This window comes from Leopardus geoffroyi, chromosome B1 (genome assembly GCF_018350155.1).
Source record: "Leopardus geoffroyi isolate Oge1 chromosome B1, O.geoffroyi_Oge1_pat1.0, whole genome shotgun sequence".
In the NCBI taxonomy this organism is placed as follows: Eukaryota; Metazoa; Chordata; class Mammalia; order Carnivora; family Felidae; genus Leopardus; species Leopardus geoffroyi.
Genome location: NC_059327.1, coordinates 16,629,522 through 16,647,479, shown reverse-complemented (window position 1 = coordinate 16,647,479; position 17,958 = coordinate 16,629,522). Strand labels below are relative to the sequence as shown.

Sequence of the window (17,958 nt, the reverse complement as noted above, 5' to 3'; positions counted from 1 at the left end):
TCCCCATGAGCAATAATTCTTGTATTCTTCATTCAGTTCTCCATTCAGTTTTGCCTGCCACAATCAGAGAGAGCATGAGAACACTTTCTTCTTGCTCTGGTAGGGAGAACTTGGCAGCAGATACTGTAGGTCTGTCAAAAATAGACACATCTTCGGGGTGCCTGGGTGGCGCAGTCGGTTAAGCGTCCGACTTCAGCCAGGTCACGATCTCGTGGTCCGTGAGTTCGAGCCCCGCGTCAGGCTCTGGGATGATGGCTCAGAGCCTGGAGCCTGTTTCCGATTCTGTGTCTCCCTCTCTCTCTGCCCCTCCCCCGTTCATGCTCTGTCTCTCTCTGTCCCAAAAATAAATAAACGTTGAAAAAAAAATTAAAAAAAAAATAGACACATCTTCATATATTTTTGAAATTACGTTATTGGTGCCTGTACATTTAGGATTTTCACATCTTCCGACAGTGGCCCTTTTCTATTTATAAAATGGCCCCTGTTACCTCCGCTAATGCTTCTTGTGTGTTTTTTTAAAGTTTTTATCTATTTAAGAGAGACAGACATAAAACATGAGTGGGAGAGGGGCACAGAGAGAGAGGAGAGAGAATCCCAAGCAGGTTCCGTGCTGTCAGCGCATTTTCGTTTCTTTTCTTTTTTCGAAAAAGTTTTCATAACGCTTCTTGTTTTAAACATTACTTGGTCTCGTATTATAAAAGCTACACCAGCGTTCTTTTGATTAGAGTTTACATGTACCAACATTCCATCCACACATTTATCTCCGGTATTTCTGTATTCTAATACTTAAACTCGCTTCTTTGATCAACTAGAATATAAAGTTGTTGCTTACAGCTAAAGTCAGATAGGATTAAATTTGCGTCTTGTGGCAGACTGGGGGGCCTGGCAATCTCAAATCACTAATCCAGTCAGTAATTAAGAAGATTTAAATCTGGGTTTCAGTCCTTGTGGGGCTGGTCTCTTTCCAGTTCAGCTGAACTCCTGAGGGGTTTGTATTTATTGCCCAGCTTTCCTCCTTGCACTCAGGTTAGTGTGCCATTGCTGGAAGTTGAGTTAAGGGAATTTTTGTAGCAAAATCTTGTACAGTGTGTGCCACAAATCACCATTCATGTCCCAGGAGAGTCCTCAGTAAAATGTACACTGTCCCCTAATGCTTTACTGAGGAAGAATTTACAAATGCTTTACGGTGAAAACTGGAGTGCATCCTGCTTCATGGTCAACTTGAGGCAAAACCAAAGGTTTCCAGCAGGGACCCGTATATGGATTAGAAGTACATTTAGAGTACACACACACACACACACACACACGATGCTAAATCAAAGTATCGGTATTAAACAAATGAGCCGCTGAGTGCATTAAATAACAAAAATAAACATGTGCATCATAAACTGAATTTAATATAGACCTTGAATTCACAAAAATTCAACACAGGCATATTTCCATTAAGGCATATCTCCAGGAAGCCCAGCTCAAGCCTTGGCTATAATCAACACAGATTTTCCTTCGTATAATGAGGACGATGTATTGTGTGCTAAGGTGCTTCACGAAAAGTTCTATTGTTTGTTTTTGTTTTGGTTTGTTTTAGAACATTTAGCTGAATGGCTCTTCAAGACAGAAAACTACCGAGTCCTCCTGCTGGACACAATTCTTTCTTATCCATTCACGTATCATCCAAAATCATGGTCCCTAACCTCAGTCTCAGTTCTGAGACTACTTGTAGCAACAACGTGCGTTGCGAAACCGAGCACTTTCGAGGCTATCATTTGCATTTGCATTTTCATATTCTTGTTCACGTGGACAGTGAGGGACTACGTGAACAGTTGTGCATGAAAACGTGTCTTGCGCATACAAACGCCGTGCTCTAATGGAGAGGGAACCAAGGTCGGGGAGCCACTCACTCGACGGGGACCCCCTATCTCCTCTCCAGCTCTGTGACTTCTGGAAGGCAGAGATCCCCTCATCTCTTTGGAGTGTTCTGGTGACAGAAACATTTTCAGGAGTTTCATAAGCTATTGCTAAACATATCCCTTTGTTCCAATGTACCTGTCATCTCCAGGACGGCTTTGGAAGTAAACATACTTCTAATACTTACTAGCACTGGTGTGCTGAGAAACCAGCAATCTGAAAAAAAAAAAAAAAAAAAAAAGTCCTGATGTGAAGCGTTTGCAGACTTGCAGGGTGTGAATGCTCCCTCCTTGGCCAGCCTCCAGCCACCACCGTGATGCCACTAAGGGTGAACAGGAAATAGCTGCAGGTGATTGTCTCCCACCAGTTCTATCCACTTGGCACACTATTGCTTCGTGGGGACGGAGGGACTCTCAGAGAATCACACAAACTACCACTTTTGCCCCTGAAACACCTCTGATCACCACCATATCTGTAACGGGCTCGCGAGACAACTTCACTGCAGAATTCCCTCCTACTCTTCAGCCAGCCTTTTCCGAAGGGAAAAGGCCCCAGATCACCTCAGAACTGTGACACTTTGCTCATTTGTAAAGAGCAAGCTTAAGCCGGGTTTTCAGGAGTTCTGAGGGTTACATGAATTTAAGCAGATTTTAGCCAATTTAATTTAATTTAACTTTGCCAATTTTATTTTTTTTTTAATTTTTTTAACGTTTATTTATTTTTGAGACAGAGAGAGACAGAGCATGAACGGGGGAGGGGCAGAGAGAGAGGGAGACACAGAACCGGAAGCAGGCTCCAGGCTCCGAGCCATCAGCCCAGAGCCCCACGCGGGTCTCGAACTCACGGACTGCGAGATCGTGACCTGAGCTGAAGTCGGACGCCCAACCGACTGAGCCACCCAGGCGCCCCTAACTTAGCCAATTTTAAATTAAATTGGCCAAATTTAGCCAAACTTACTCAAGTCCAAAGTTAAACTCTACCACCAAGTTAAGACAAAGGGTGAGAGGCAGAACTTTACTGAAGGCAGAAGGGAGACAGCGAGACAACAACCCCTAAAAGGTTCAGTTTCTTGGCCTCAGACTAGGGGGTAAGTGGGGGGCAATGTGTTAGGACAGGCACCACGTATGTTTTCATACACTGGAACTCAGCAAATGTCATTAACATTTCTTGCGCGTCTCAAATAGGGGCCCGTGGTTTTTTTCAGTATAATTGCCATGTGCTCCATTGAAAGAAATTTCATTGTAAGGAATTGAAGTCAATGATTAATTTAAAAATTGTCACTTTAGTGAATCTTGAAAAGAACAAATAACTCACTGTTCAATTTTCTTAAGATACTCAAAATGATATCATTATGTTAGAAATCAGTAAGATCTAAAATGTTAAATGCTATGTGAAAAAAGGAAATTCATTAGAGAAACGTGAATATAAGTGCCTGGCAAGGATTACAGCGGTCAGTATTTAATTATAAGGCTTCTTCTAAACCCTTAAGTGAAATGTCTAATTAAGAAAATGCTAATGTGTGGGTATACCCTTTCCCCTAGCAAGGGCCGTATCTAATATCTGCTTCTCCAATTTTTCTTGTAAGACAATGCTTACCAATTATCTGTCTTACTATATGGATAAAGTATTTAACTTGCTCTCAAATATACATGAAATAATTTATAAGAATAACACATAAAATAAACGGTAAGAAGGTTAATAAAACTAATGTTTTATTTTAAAGAAGTCATGGCTTTAGGGGCACCTGGGTGGCTCCGTCGATTAAGCGTCCGACTTCAGCTCAGGTCATGATCTCGCAGCTCACGAGTTCAAGCCCCACATTGGGCTCTGTGCTGACAGCTCAGAGCCTGGAGCCTGCTTCAGATTCTATGTCTCCCTCTCTCTCTGCACCAGCAGCCCCACCCGCCTCACTCATGCTCACTCTCTCTCTCTCTCTCAAAAATAAATAAACATTGGGGCGCCTGGGTGGCTCAGTCGGTTAAGCGTCCGGCTTCAGCCAGGTCACGATCTCGCGGTCCATGAGTTCGAGCCCCGCGTCGGGCTCTGGGCTGATGGCTCAGAGCCTGGAGCCTGTTTCAGATTCTGTGTCTCCCTCTCTCTCTGACCCTCCCCCGTTCATGCTCTGTCTCTCTCTGTCTCAAAAATAAACGTTAAAAAAATTTTTTTAAATAAATAAATAAATAAATGAACATTAAAAAATTTTTATAAGAAATTTTAAAAAAAGAAATTACTGCTTTAGAATAAAAGTCATTTTTTCAGTTGCACTTCAAAATGGACAAAACTAAGCGTTAAATTCGGTCCCCTTATCAGTATTACTAGGAGTATTATTCCAAGAAAGATACTTTTCGATTATTCATTAACATGCTTTTTATTTTTCAAATTTATTTTTCTTGAAAGAGTAAAATTTCTTAGAGTCAGTTTGTTCCAGGACAAACACTACCAATTACTTTAGAAACAGATTTTTATCCTCCTTACCATGTTAAACAGGTTATTAAAAAAACATTTGGTTTTGTATATATATATATATATATATATATATATATATATAAGCACAATATAGATTGATTGCTTGGATTTGAATGTTATATTTTCCACCTATTAGCCAGGTGGAAGTAAATAATTTCTTTTCCCTTCGGAGCCTCAATTTCTTCATCTGTAAAATGGTAACAAAATCACCTGCTTCCTTAAAATATATTTTATATATAAAATTAAAGTTCCCCAGAATTTATCATTATGCATTAATTTAGCAATGAAATTACTGGTTTTTAAGCAGGAGGTGTTCACTTTATTCAGTGTCGGCTCTTTAAAAAAATGTTTATTTTTTTATTTTATTTTATTTTATTTTATTTTATTTTATTATATAAAATCATTTTATTGTATTTATTTTATTATATTATATAAAATATAATTTTATTTAAAAAATTTTTTTAAAAATTTATTTTTGAGAGAGAGAGAAAGAGCGAGCAGGGAGGGGCAGAGAGAGGGAGACAGAGGATCTGAAGCGGGTTCCAGGCTCAGAGCTGTCAGCACAGAGCCCGACGCGGGGATCATGACCTGAGCCGAAGTCGACACTTAACCACTGCCACCCAAGTGTCCCCCAGTGTAGACTCTTAATTCAACTAGATTATAAAGAATCTTGGATATACATGAATGGTTTCTAAGACTTCACTGTTCAGTGTTAGAAATCTGAATTAGTGTCATTTGAAAAGAAGTGTCCATTTTAACCTTCTATGTATCTAGTGACATTCTCTGAAATTTAACTATTAGTATTAAAATCCTAATGTAAGTCGTGAGCTTCCAAGGTGGGGTTTTTCCTCATCCTTATTACTGGCATTATAAAACATTTAAGGTGACAATGATCCTGAGAAGAATATACATGCATATGTGCATAGGAAAAGAACATTTTACTTCATTCAACTTAACCTTAATAATCTGTTTATTAAACAAAAGTAGGGTAAGGCTTGGCTTGACTGTTTTTCTTGTCTTTGTCAAAGACCATTCATTTCTTTTCCAAGTTCACAACTGGATATTTAATCATTTCAAAGGCTTTATTTAATTTCTGTGCTGTATGAAACATGGTATATTCATTGACTATTTCTACCTCTCAAGAATAAAAGGACAATATTTGAATTTTTTCAACATATATTTAAAGAATGGTATTTATTCATTTAATGAGTCATGTCCTATTTTATATATATTATATATAATATATATCACATATTATATTATATATAACATACAACATATAACATATATATGATATATGATATGATATGATACATGATACATAATACATGATATAATATAATATAATATAATATATACTATGCCTAGCATTCTTAAGACCATTGAATATTCAGATAATTTTGGGGTAAAGCAAAAGTTTTGCCTGTAGATTATAAAATTATATCCAAAGAGGTATATGATTTGGGTGTTGTTGAATTAAACAAATATCCACACTGCTCTGCTGAGGGGAAAAGTGTTCTCTATATGTAGGGATATGTAGCAGGGTATTTTTAAATGTATTTCAGGGCACTTGGGTGGCTCAGTTGGTTAAGCGTCCAACTTCGGCTCAGGTTGTGATCTCGTGGTTCTTGAGTTCAAGCCCTATGTCAGTCTCTGTGCTGACAGCCCAGTGCCTGGAGCCTGCTTTGGATTCCATGTCTCCCTCTCTCTTCCCCTCCCCTGCTCATGCTCTGTTTCTGTTGCAAAAATAAACATTAAAAAAAGATAAATGTATTCAATTAGTGTTTTCATGTTCCTTTGTCCCCTCCCATAGCGAATAATCCAAAGCTTTTTTGCTTATTGCTTCAGAAAACAGAGAATGAAGCAGGGGTTTTTCCCCTTGATATGTGTGTGTGTGTGTGTGTGTGTGTGTGTGTGTGTGTGTGTTTTAAGCCTGAACTGAACTTACAAGATTGGTATGGACTTTTAGCTTAGGAAAAGATTTAGGGAAAAACACATACATTAGGGAGATTCTTCCCCACCCTCAGAAGAGAAACAGATTCCCCAGAATGGGGAGATTCTGTGAGAGAGATTTTCTGTGTCTGAGAAGGGAATCTTAGGGACAGTCTTAGGAAGTGAGGATGTGTCTTGAGTGGCCATTACAAAGCAAAACAGTCCATTAGGGACACTGTACCCTAGAGAAGGCACAAAGTCAGGGGGTAGATTGAAATCTAGCCAGCCCTCCACTTGATTTCCCTCTTGGTGTCAGTAATGGGCCTACTGGGGGAAGGAGTGTCTTTTCTCATTCCCGTGAACTGGTGGGTCCCTGAATCTAGGAACCACGTTTTCTCTAGGAAACTGTGGTTCCGAAGCACAAAATGCAGACCTCCAGTGAGCTAGAGTACTCGGTGGAACCTGGCCTAAGGTACGTTTGTGTGGTAAGGGATCAGAGGGGACCTGTGTCCTGATCCTTCAGTAGGACTTAGGTAAGGATCCCTGAGAAAAGAAAGGCTGTCTGGAGCAGACTGACATCCGCCTGGAAGTCCTATAATGGAGAATGTTGGTATGAGGGGCTCCCATGAGGACCATAGAAATAAGGAAGAGAGCCCTAACTTGAAGAGCCTTGGTAGATATGTGCATGAGCCCTGGGTTAGAAAGAAGGATAAGATGAGATTATGGACATTTCGGTGGATCCAGCAAGGATAGAGGTTATCAGAAAACCAGTGGGCTCCTTCCCTGCCACTGAATATCCTGGTCCCATGTAGGCAAACCACCACCCCCCTCCCCGCCACCCCAGAAAGAGGCTCAAGCTTAAGATAAAGTTGGGAAAATCCCAGATATAACTGAGTTTTAGCTTCTACCACTTTGGTGGGATGTGAGCCTCAAATGGAAATTAAATTTAAAATATGGGAAAATAGTCTCATGGGGCAAAAGATCAGTGCCCTTACTGTGACATGCTTCCTTTCTATAGGATTCAGAAGAGATTAATACATTATGATCATCTCTTAATTACAAGCAAAGGACTCTTCTCAAAGACAATAGACTGGCAACAAGAAAGCATGTCATGTTGCATATTTCCTGTCAAAGTTCCTTTCGTTTGGAAATTATCTGTGTTTGCAAGTTATGCTTTATGAGACACATCAGCCATCAAGGGTTGTGAATGAATTATGGGAATCATGATGGACATAGCCATTGGCTTAAACTTCAAAAAAACCAAAGAGTAACAGTAGGAGAAACCTTCCCCTTTGAGCAGCGGACTCTTGGCCACAGGTTTCTCCCCAGGGCCACAGCTCCCATAGATGTTGTGAACAGAGCACATCTGCAAGTCTAGATCATTTGAACAACTTAAAGAATCTCATCTTAAACCAGAGGGTACTCTGAATGTTGCTTAGCGTATTTCAGGGAGAGTAAAAAAGGTAGTATGATCACTTGGCTGGTTTTTTCTCTCTTGGTGTCCCAAAGGTTTTTTGCTCTTTATGGTCTAAAGGTATCTAAGTAAAGTCTGCCTCGATGCTTCTCAAACTATTGTGTAGTGTCAGACCATTTAAAATTTTTTTTCCAGTTTACTGTGAATAAATAATTGTTAAAGTCTAATAAAAATAAATTAACCAGAGAATAAAATGGAAAAAAAAGAGGCACAAAATACAAATACAAACGTTATCAGTCAGCAGGCGTCAAGTTATTCTTTCAATTGCTATAAAAGTTTCTAAATGCTTATTCCCACTTTCTGTACTCATCACGGACTGGTGACGGGTAACTGACAGGGCACATGTTGAGAAATCCTAGGTTAGCACAGAGAAGAGACACCTCCACTTGTAGAAGATCTTAAAACACCCAGCTTTGAGCAAAAATAAAGAACACTATGTATCTTCCAGAGTCTGTAATGCGCTGTGTTATAAATTTGTAATTGTTGTACATATTCAAAATCAACTGCATATGGAAAGCTGCCATATTTATATTTCTAGTCCTTAATCTTTCTCCCAAGTTCCACTCACGAAGGTCCAGCTCTCCACCTGGCACCTTCTTTGGTTGTTTTTCCAAGATTTCAACCCAATATGCATCCCAAAGTGAATTCCTCATCTACCCAACAAACTCCCTTCTGTGTTCATACTTTATTGATGGCATTCTCCTTGCAGTCACGTAAAATGATCTTTAACTTTCCCTCTTGCTTCCTTCAACTGCACCAACACATCGCCAAGTCCTGTGATATTTATCATCCCAGTATCTTTATTTTTATCATCCTCATCCCAGGCCCTCATATCTCCCATGGGGTTCATTGCCAGAGCCTCTCCACTGTTTCTGGGTTCACACTCTCTGTGCATTAGCTTATTCCTTCTAAAGCTCAGGCCTGTTCATGCCACTTCTCTGTCTAAAAACATTTAGTGGCCTCCCCAGTGTTTGCTCAGCAGAGTCTGTATCCAAGGCTCGCCGGGTTTTCTCCCAATGCCTTTTCACAAACGTTGTACTCCTAACAAATTGAACCCATTATGTGACATACAGTTTTGTACCTAAATGTCCTGAGAAAGGGCATTTAAATTGCCTTGAGATTAGGAACCCACAAAAGTGGCTTATGTGACAAAGCTAACATTTTCATTCCCTCATTTAACAGATTTTATTAAATGTTTTTTTCCTAAAATTGCCTATTTTAGTTTATATTTATTTATTGTTTTATTTATTGCCCATGTTGCCTTAAGTGGCACAGGACGAAGAGTTTATAGTCCAAAAAGGATGTAATATGTGAATAGAAGCCACAGGGTTAGGGGGTAGGAATGGGTAAGAGCTGTATGGAGGGTGGGCCGTGAAGGATTTGTGACGTTACGGATTCTCCTGCAGTGTCTCTAAAAGTTGAACGTGAAACGTTCGATCCCAGGGTGACACCTACATTTCGTCTAGCCATTCGAGCATAATCACTGGTCATACTAATTAGGATAATCTTTACCTTCGGGACGTTGTCATGAAAGATTAGAGTACTCTAATTGGTTTCCCCAAATAGTGGAACCAAGCGGTGCCATTTCTTACAGTCATTTGATAACTGTAAACGAATTCTTTTTTTTTTTTTCTTCTTTTTCTGTCACCCTTTTCTTCACCCGGAATGTATCCTTTCAGGAAACACACTCCCAGATTTCATTTCATCTTCACCCGAGAAGCAGATAGCAATCGTGGATAACATTTTTAAAGCAGGTCTCCGCGTGTTCGGCACGTTAAGATGTTGCTGCAATTGAATTCGGGAACCTCCCTCTGAGGCAAATATTATTATCATCTGCCTTTTATCAAGGAGGAAAACCCACAGGTTGGAAGACTGCATGAACTGCCCAGAATTACACAGCTGGCAGACGGTTTGAGATTGGAATCCGGCTCTTCTGATTCCTAGGTACACAGGCTCCCTCAGCCCCGACAGACTGAGAGGTAAGTCCGTGCATTCATTTTACTTCCAGCTAAGCTGACAAGCCCTGCAGGCAGGTCCTGCAATATTTCCACACTCACGTGACTCCGACCGTGGAACTCAATCACTCAAAAGGGCAACATTATATGCTACCAGCTATAACTTACAAGAGATATACTTTCTGACCACGTGAAGTTTACGGTCTGTCCACATTCCTACATAGCTATTATCTATCTATATACCTTCCACCTTACCTACTGTTAGGAATTCTTGTGTTTCCAGAACAAATAGACTAAGACCTTTTACAGGGCGGTAGCTGCGTAGTTCACACCAGAAGTGCCAAAGAGAGGTAGTGAGGAGGGTGGGCAAGACCGGAAACCAGCGTAAATGAGGGACACGGTGTAAATGAAATGCATGGGGAGGTAAGGGTGAAAACAAAAAGTGAGGGGATCACATGTCTGGGAGTGCAAGAGGGCGGGGTGAAGCAGGGAACTCAATACGCTCTGCCTCTGCGAGGCAGCCAAGGCGCCCTGTGGAATGAGAAAGGCAAGGCCCTCCTCTGTGGGCCATTCCTTCATCCAATCCGTGGTTCAGAGATCAAAACTCGGGCTGCTATGGAGCGCCTCGGTGAAAAAGAAAAGGCTCAGAATTGAGAGAAAGTCTGCACATTTTCCCACTCAAATTAATTCCACTGGTTCCAGTTTCCAGAGAACAGTACAGAATCAGGATGTAAAATGCATGGGCTCTCATCAAGCAAACAGAAACTGTGAATTAGGATCTTCCTTTGTAACTGAGTGTAGTGGTCTTACCCTTGGATTCGTGTTTCTCAAGGGTTTATGTCCAGTAGTTTGCATGTCCCAAACGCTCTCTACCTACTCTTTTTGTCTTCCTACTCCTACGTTAACCACCTCCCTCTCCCCATGTCCCTCCCTGGACTTGAGAAAACTAAAGACTCTACTTTGATATTAAGCAAGTAGTCTAATAATTCATAGTAGCTCTCTGCAAACCGGCAGGTGAGGCTTGCAGTTGTATAATTTAAATCCATCACTGAATGATGTTTCTTTAGTCTATGTTATAAATTGCCAACCGAGAAATCCGGGAGGGAAAAAAAAAAAAAATACACTTCAAGCTGCAAAAGGTCTGTAGTATTGAAGGAAAACTCACCGCAACACTTTCTTCCTTTCCCCCTTCATAAACTTTCTAAGTGACAAAAGGAATGAGGTATGAAAGGAAGGGAATGTGAGAGTTTGTGTATCTACAAAAGATCCTGGTGCACTCGAGGGCTGTCTGATGGCAGAGTAGGAACACACATCATCAGAAAGATCCTTGAATGAGCAGATCTGTCCATATTATTTCTCAGAGCAATGTGCCTGTTCGTAAAAAGCACTAAGACTAGAGGTTAAAGTCAGCATGTGGAACCGTGTGCTCATAAAACATTAAGTGTGTAAGTGTTAAAGGACCAGTAGCCAAAAACAAAGGCCTCATTCCTAAGGCATAGGTATTCTAGCCACTTATTCGAATTCAAATGCAGTTGATTTTCCTTCTGGCGGGGATCAACTTATTAACGCACTTTCTAATATGCTTTCCAACATGATGTTTTAAATCAAAAGAATCATCTTAATGTTATTTAACAACTTGTTTTAACACGGAGATGAATATCACAGAGAATTGTAAAGATGCAGTCATTTAAATTGTGAATGGCTTAGAATACGTTTTAATGCGATGGTTCTCCAATCTGTTTTGGGGGGCAAGAGGTGAGGAAGAGCTTCTGTGTAGGCAGAAATCTCCATCCATCATGGGGACCCTCTGGTGTGCCCTTGACCATTTCACTATTCTTCTGCAGGATTCAGAAAGCTGAACATTTCTATACCCACTTAAGAAGAGCCATATGTTCTGCTCATTGAAAAATAATCTCTTTAATTCTAAACTGCACATTTTGCAAGAGGAATGTTTTCATCACCGCTCTTGATGGTGGAGGAACTGTGTGCATCACTGCTCTTGATGGTGGAGGGACTGTGTGTGTGTGTGTGTGTGTGTGTGTGTGTTGAGGGCAGGGTTCGCCAATCCCCAGTGAAATATTCCCATGAAGTCAGTCAGTGTTTCTGAACTACCTCAGGGCGCTATGGCAAGAACTCCCAAGCTCTAGGGTATATGATCAGAAGTGTCCTAAGTATTACAAATTCCGTTTACGTCAGATGATGTTATACATATGTAAATTAACTAGATATCACACAAAGAAAACCCCATCCCACCTGGGATAAGAATTGTGGCTGATCTTTGAAAACTAGGAAAGCGCAAAGTCTCACCGTTTCTTAAACTTGTCGCTGCCAACGCGTGTATTCGGTTACACTGCGCATCTCTCTGTCACATTCTGCATCAGAGAAAGGGACTTGAAGCCTCCTTTCAAAGTCCCTAAGGAAACCAGAGTATCGAACGATCGAGGGGAACACTTCAGCTAGAAGAGAAACAAAATTCTGTCCTCCTGTCCTTCAAGCCCTGCTTGGTCTCCCCTCCCTCTCTGAGAGCAAACAGCAGAGGATTACCTTCCAGAAAGCTGAACAACAAGCCTGTCACGGTGTAGGTTTGAAAAGACCAGGAAGCCGAGCAATAAGGACTCAGGAAAAGTGCAAGGAGGGTGCCCAGGGGTGTTAGTAGAAGTGAAAATTGCAACTAGCGCCTGGCCAGGTGGGTGTGGCAGGGGAAGGTCGGCGTCCTAACCACGACACACAAGGACCCCGCCGCTACTCACGCTTCTCCACCGTCCTCCGAGTCGCTGTCCGAGGCCCACTCCTCGCCGATGTCCGGCAGGGTGAAGAACAGGGTCCTGGGGCCAGGCCCGGGGGGCATCCAAGCGCCGGGCTCTCGCTCTCCGGGGCCAGACTGTTGGGTGCTCCGTGGGCTCGCGCCTAGGCTGCCGCCGCCCCCGGCGCCCCCGATGGCCGGCAGCGCAGCGGTGACCCCGCCGGGGCCCGGGGCGGACCGCGCCCAGGTCACCAGGTGGGCGGGGGAGCCTGCGGCGCTGCGGCCGCTGCTGGAGTGGCCGGCGGGCGGGGGCTGCGCTCGGGCCGCTCCCGGGCTACTGGGTAGCGAGAGGGGGGTCCCTGCTGCTTCCGCCGCGCGGCTCGCGACCGAGACCCGGGGGTAGGAGGCGGCGAGCAGAGGATGGAGCGAGGCGGGCGGTGCTCCCCGCGCGGCGGAGGGGGAGTCGGGGGCCAGGGCGGGCAAGAGGGCCGGGGTCGGGGCCGCGCTGAGCGAGGCGCTGGAGCCCGTCCGGCCTGCGGCGGCAGCGCCCCCCGAATGGCCGGAGGAGGCCACCGGCGAGGGGACCGCCGGGGGCGCCGTCGGGGTCTTGAAGATTTTGGCAAAGAGAGACCCCAGGTCCGACACAGCGACCTTCATGCCCCAGTCTTGGAAACGCTGTCCCCGCGGCAGCCTGAACCTCCAGGGCACGGGACTCGGGGCTGCTGGGCTCCATCCACCGCCGCGCTCGGCAATCCGGCTCCGGCTGCCCCCGGCGGGGGCGGGGGTCCTGGGGTCCCCGCACGCCGCCGAGCCCGGGGGGCGCCTGGCACTCTCTCCAGCAGCAGGAACCCCTCCCGGCGCTCAGCTCCGCAGCGCTTTAGGCCGACCTGCCCCGACGGCCTGGTCCGCCTGCGGGGTGCCGAGGACGCCGTCTGCGGGGAGCAGCCCCTTCTCCGCCTAGTACTCCGAGACCCCCGAGGGCCAAAGGTCCGGGAGCCCAGGGAGACGAAGTGCCGCCAGCGCCACCGCGGGCCGGAGGGTGATTTGGGCTCCGCCCGCGGGAGCTACCCCCACGGGCCCCCGGGACGGCGCTGGCGGTTGCTAAGCTAAACAAAAACCCTGCTTAGCTCACTGCTAATTGGGCCCCAGACTGCAGCTTGGGGCCGCGGCCGCAATAGACACACTGACGGCCCTCCTTGATTCGTGCCTTAAAGGAACACCGCAATCTCGCCATCATCCTGGTTCCAAAAGATCTGGAGCTTGTCCAGCCTGATAAGACCAAAGGTGCCAGGATCAGGGCGCCGGCCAGCTCTCTGATCTGAGGGAAGCGTAGTACAAACGCGTGTTCAGGCGAGGGGTCTTGAAACAGCAGCGCCCAGCCTCCCGCCTCAGGGCCATGTTCAAAGTGGGTCAGTGAAGAGGACGCAGGGGAACAACAGCAAGGAAGGGCCTCACCCAAGAACGTGGAAAAAAGACCGGGCCCTGAGAGTAAAATCCATACACCATGTGTGCGTTCACAACATCTATTTGGGTGCACCAAGAGATTTTAGAACTAAAATGTTTGGGCACTCAAACTATAATCAGACTGCTCGGATACAAACTCAAAGGCAGATATGAAAGGTAAGAGTTTTTAATGAAGTGGAATACATTGCATTTTACTAAGTCGGAAGAAATATGTGTGCATGGTAGAGTTGTAAGTATGAGTATCTGCGGGAGCGTGGGGTTGATTTGGAGCGTGATTTAAAAATAAGATGTTGACGGGTTATCCACTAATGTTTAGTGAAGAGTTTCTGCTTGGATCTCAGGAGGTATATTTTCTGATTAGAGGTGGCAAAAAGAGATGAGTAAGTCTGGTAGTGAATACGTTAGCTGGTATTCGTGACTCTATACACGAGTCTTTCGCAAGAATCCACAAACTGGATTCTGAACCATGGAACATTTCTAGAGTAATGCAAGCTTTTCATCGTCTTGAAGACAGCCGGCCAGTCTTCTCCTTACGATATTCACATCCTGTCATGAGCCCTTTTCTGCATCCAACTACCCTGGACAAACATACGCCAGCCCCTTTCCTAACTCAAGATTGTGGTAGGCACGGAGAGGTAAAAAAAAAAAAAAAAAAGGTGTTCTCTTCCCACAATGTGGAATGATCAGCTTCACATCACACGCTAGGTGTAAGGTGAGTGTCCCAGAAAACAAGGCGGGCACTGTAGTCAGCAGGAGCTCAAGGCAAGAATAACACATGTGTGCCTGAGAGAAGTAAGAGACAAGGCAGATATGGGTCAGAGTATAAAGGGCCTTGCGTGTTGGGAGAGGGAAGCGCATGCAGTTGTCAGCATGAACAGCACCAGCACATGGTGAAGAATGAAGGAAAGAGGGGAAAGTAGCAGACACACCTAGTGGAAACTAGAGGCAGAGGTCTCAGGGTCAAACCAAGCAAACTGCACCTCCTGTGTCGTCATGCAAGGACAGCAGACGTATCATGGTTTGGGACCATCAACATCTCTCCTACTCTCATATATAATATATATATATATTTTATATATATAAAAAATATAAATATATATATAATATATATTATATATATTATATTATATTATATATATAATATATTATATAATATATAATATTATATATATATTTTACACATGGGGGCAGAAACCGTTAGAGACAACACTTTTCTCCCTCTTGGAGGAGCAACCTTAATATAAACAATGGGACATTCACCCACCTGTCTCAGCTCTCTAACTTTAGACGTTTCTATGCTCCCATTACTAACCACTTCCTTTCCATGCACATGCTTTTCTTTAAGTATGTAGATACCGTCAATAAGACTGCAGAAAAGCTCATCCTCTTCCAGAACCTGGCTTGAAAGTATTCTGCTTCTAAGGTGTGTTTACATGCATCCTATCTGTCTCGGTTGAATCCAGTCCAAAAAAGTCCCTAACCCTCAGTTTGTGTGAAAGTGGCCTTATTTGGAAACAGGGCCTTTACAGATGTAATCAAGTTAAGAGGAGGTTGTCAGGACGGGCCCTCATTCAATATGGCTGCCATACTCTCAAGAAGAAATTTGAACACAAACACACAGGGGACACGTCATGTGCTGACAGAGGCAGAGACTGGGGTGATGGAGCTGCCGAGCCAAAGAATGTGAAGGACGGACAGCCACTGCCAGAAGCTGGGAAGAGGCAAGGAAGATTCTTCCCTACATAGGTCTCAGAGAGGGCATGGCCCCGCCCATCTAATGTCAACCTCTAGTTTCCAGAACAATGACAGAAGAAATTTCTGTCCTTTTAAGCCACCCAGTTTGGGGCACTTTGTTACGGCATCCCTGAGAAACTAATAAGCTATTTCAGTATTAATTAATTAGTGGGGTACTTTACGATCGCAGTATCTTTCTGATTTTTTTTTTTTTTTTAATTTTTTTTTTTTCAACGTTTATTTATTTTTGGGACAGAGAGAGACAGAGCATGAACGGGGGAGGGGCAGAGAGAGAGGGAGACACAGAATCGGAAACAGGCTCCAGGCTCTGAGCCATCAGCCCAGAGCCCGACGAGGGACTCGAACTCACGGACCGCGAGATCGTGACCTGGCTGAAGTCGGACGCTTAACCGACTGCGCCACCCAGGCACCCCTCTTTCTGATATGTTTATGAGCATCTTCGGTGGGGTGTTCGCTCGATAAAGCTGGTCACAGAGGCAAATCATGACTTTCTCAAATCTACTAGGAGAATGACAGGAATCACAGAAAGGGTGGGGCGGGGAGCGTCAGTTAAAGTAGGGGATAAAATATTCTGGCCACCCAGCCGTGTGAGGAAGGCACTATGAATGAACACCGATCCTTTTGTTTGAAGTCCTTTGAAAATGGCCTATAATTGCAAACATGGCAAACGATTCTCAGGAAGACGCTAGGTCTTTTACACCCATTGTTCATCCATCAACAGTCCTTCAGACAGACGTTAGATGCTACCAGGCCTCTCTGTTAATTACCATTCTCATAACATGAGCCCCAGGTGAGGTTCCACACGGATGGAGATCAAGTGCAGTAATGAAAAGAAATGCAGTAAATTATTGCTTCTAACCGTGGCAGTGGTGATTTTTAGGCAGACTTTATGTGAAAGCAGTGTTCTACGTGCTAAAACTCTTCTGATTATATTGGCTAATTAAGAATTAGATGCAGTGGTTTTCTGGTGTGTATAACAATGCTCGTCTGCATCACTGAAAAAAACATTAGGAAGTTATGACCATGTTGCTATGAAGAAATGTTATGTTTTGGAAACCTGAAGGTTAAAGCAAATAACATTGAGTAATTAATCTGTTTAAGAATTTAAACTGCCATGGGGCACCTGGGTGGCTCAGTCGTTTAAGCTCTTGATTTCGGCTCAGGTCATGATTTCATGGTTCATGAGTTCGAGCCCCACACTGGGCTCTGTAGTGACAGCATGGAGCCTGCTTGGGATTCTCTCTCTCTCCCTCTCTCTCTCTGCCCCTCCCTCTCTTTCTCTCTCTCAAAATAAATAAATAAACATGGAAAAAAATTTTTTTGAAAGAATTTAAACTGCCTCACTTAGCATAACACCAAGGCCAGAACCTATAAAGAAAAATGCAATCAGATTTGATTATAAAAAAATTTAAAGCTTCTTAATAGCAAAAGACATTTGTTGATTCAACAAATAATTACAAAGCACCACAATGGAGACAGTACTGAACAGCAGACTCTGGAACAGGATTCTCTAGGTTCATATGGTCTCTGCCATCCATCAACACCCAGGCTTCTTTCTGTCCCTTAGTTTCCTCAACTATAATCCAGGGATGAAATGGTTCCTATCTGAAATAATGGCACTTTCCGAGGGTTATATTAATTCACACGTGCTTGGTAACTGAAACAGAGCGTCACACAGGGTAAGCTCTCAGTAGATGTTAATTTTATTATCATTTTTTTTTTAACATTTATTTATTTTTGAGAGACAGAGCATGAGCGGGGGAGGGGCAGAGAGAGAGAGGAAGACACAAAATCTGAAGCAGGCTCCAGGCTCTGAGCTGTCAGGGCAGAGCCCAACGCGGGGCTTGAACTCATAAGCCGTGAGATCATGACGTGGGCCGAAGTCAGATGCTTACCTGACTAAGCCCCCGGTCGCCCTGAGATGTTAATTTACATTATACGTGATTTTATTACATGTGATTTTGTTATATGATATTAGTTCTTATCATATAATCTCAGGTTACAATGAACAACCTGAGGAAAATCTGGAAGGAAGTTATAGCTACATTTACTTCCAAGTTTATTCACTTTTGTACTATTTGAATATTTTCGGCAAATACGTATTACTTACTTTTAGGGACAAACGCAATAAAAGAAAACTAAACAGAAAACTGTCTTAATATTCGATTAAGGTGTTCTGGTTTCTAGCAAAGGGAACAATAGTAGAACAAGAACAACTTTCCACTGATGAAGAAGCAGCTTTCGATCACAGAGATTATTAACAG

The 17,958-nt window shown here is 43.6% G+C and overlaps 1 protein-coding gene across 3 annotated transcripts in view; it reads right to left on the bottom strand.

The window, feature by feature from the left end:
- The window catches only part of FAM149A (family with sequence similarity 149 member A), a 55,695-nt gene extending 42,139 nt beyond the window's left edge, over positions 1-13,556 (bottom strand). The window contains exon 1 of one of the 3 annotated variants that reach the window (XR_006706319.1): positions 12,483-13,556. Coding sequence is in view for 2 of the 3 variants with exons in the window: in XM_045453943.1 (XP_045309899.1) it covers positions 12,483-13,132 (650 nt within the window). In the remaining variant the exon portion in view is untranslated. The remainder of the gene's footprint in view (positions 1-12,482) is intronic. The other 2 variants (XM_045453943.1, XM_045453954.1) reach the window with 2 other exon arrangements.
- Positions 13,557-17,958: the final 4,402 nt, after the last annotated feature.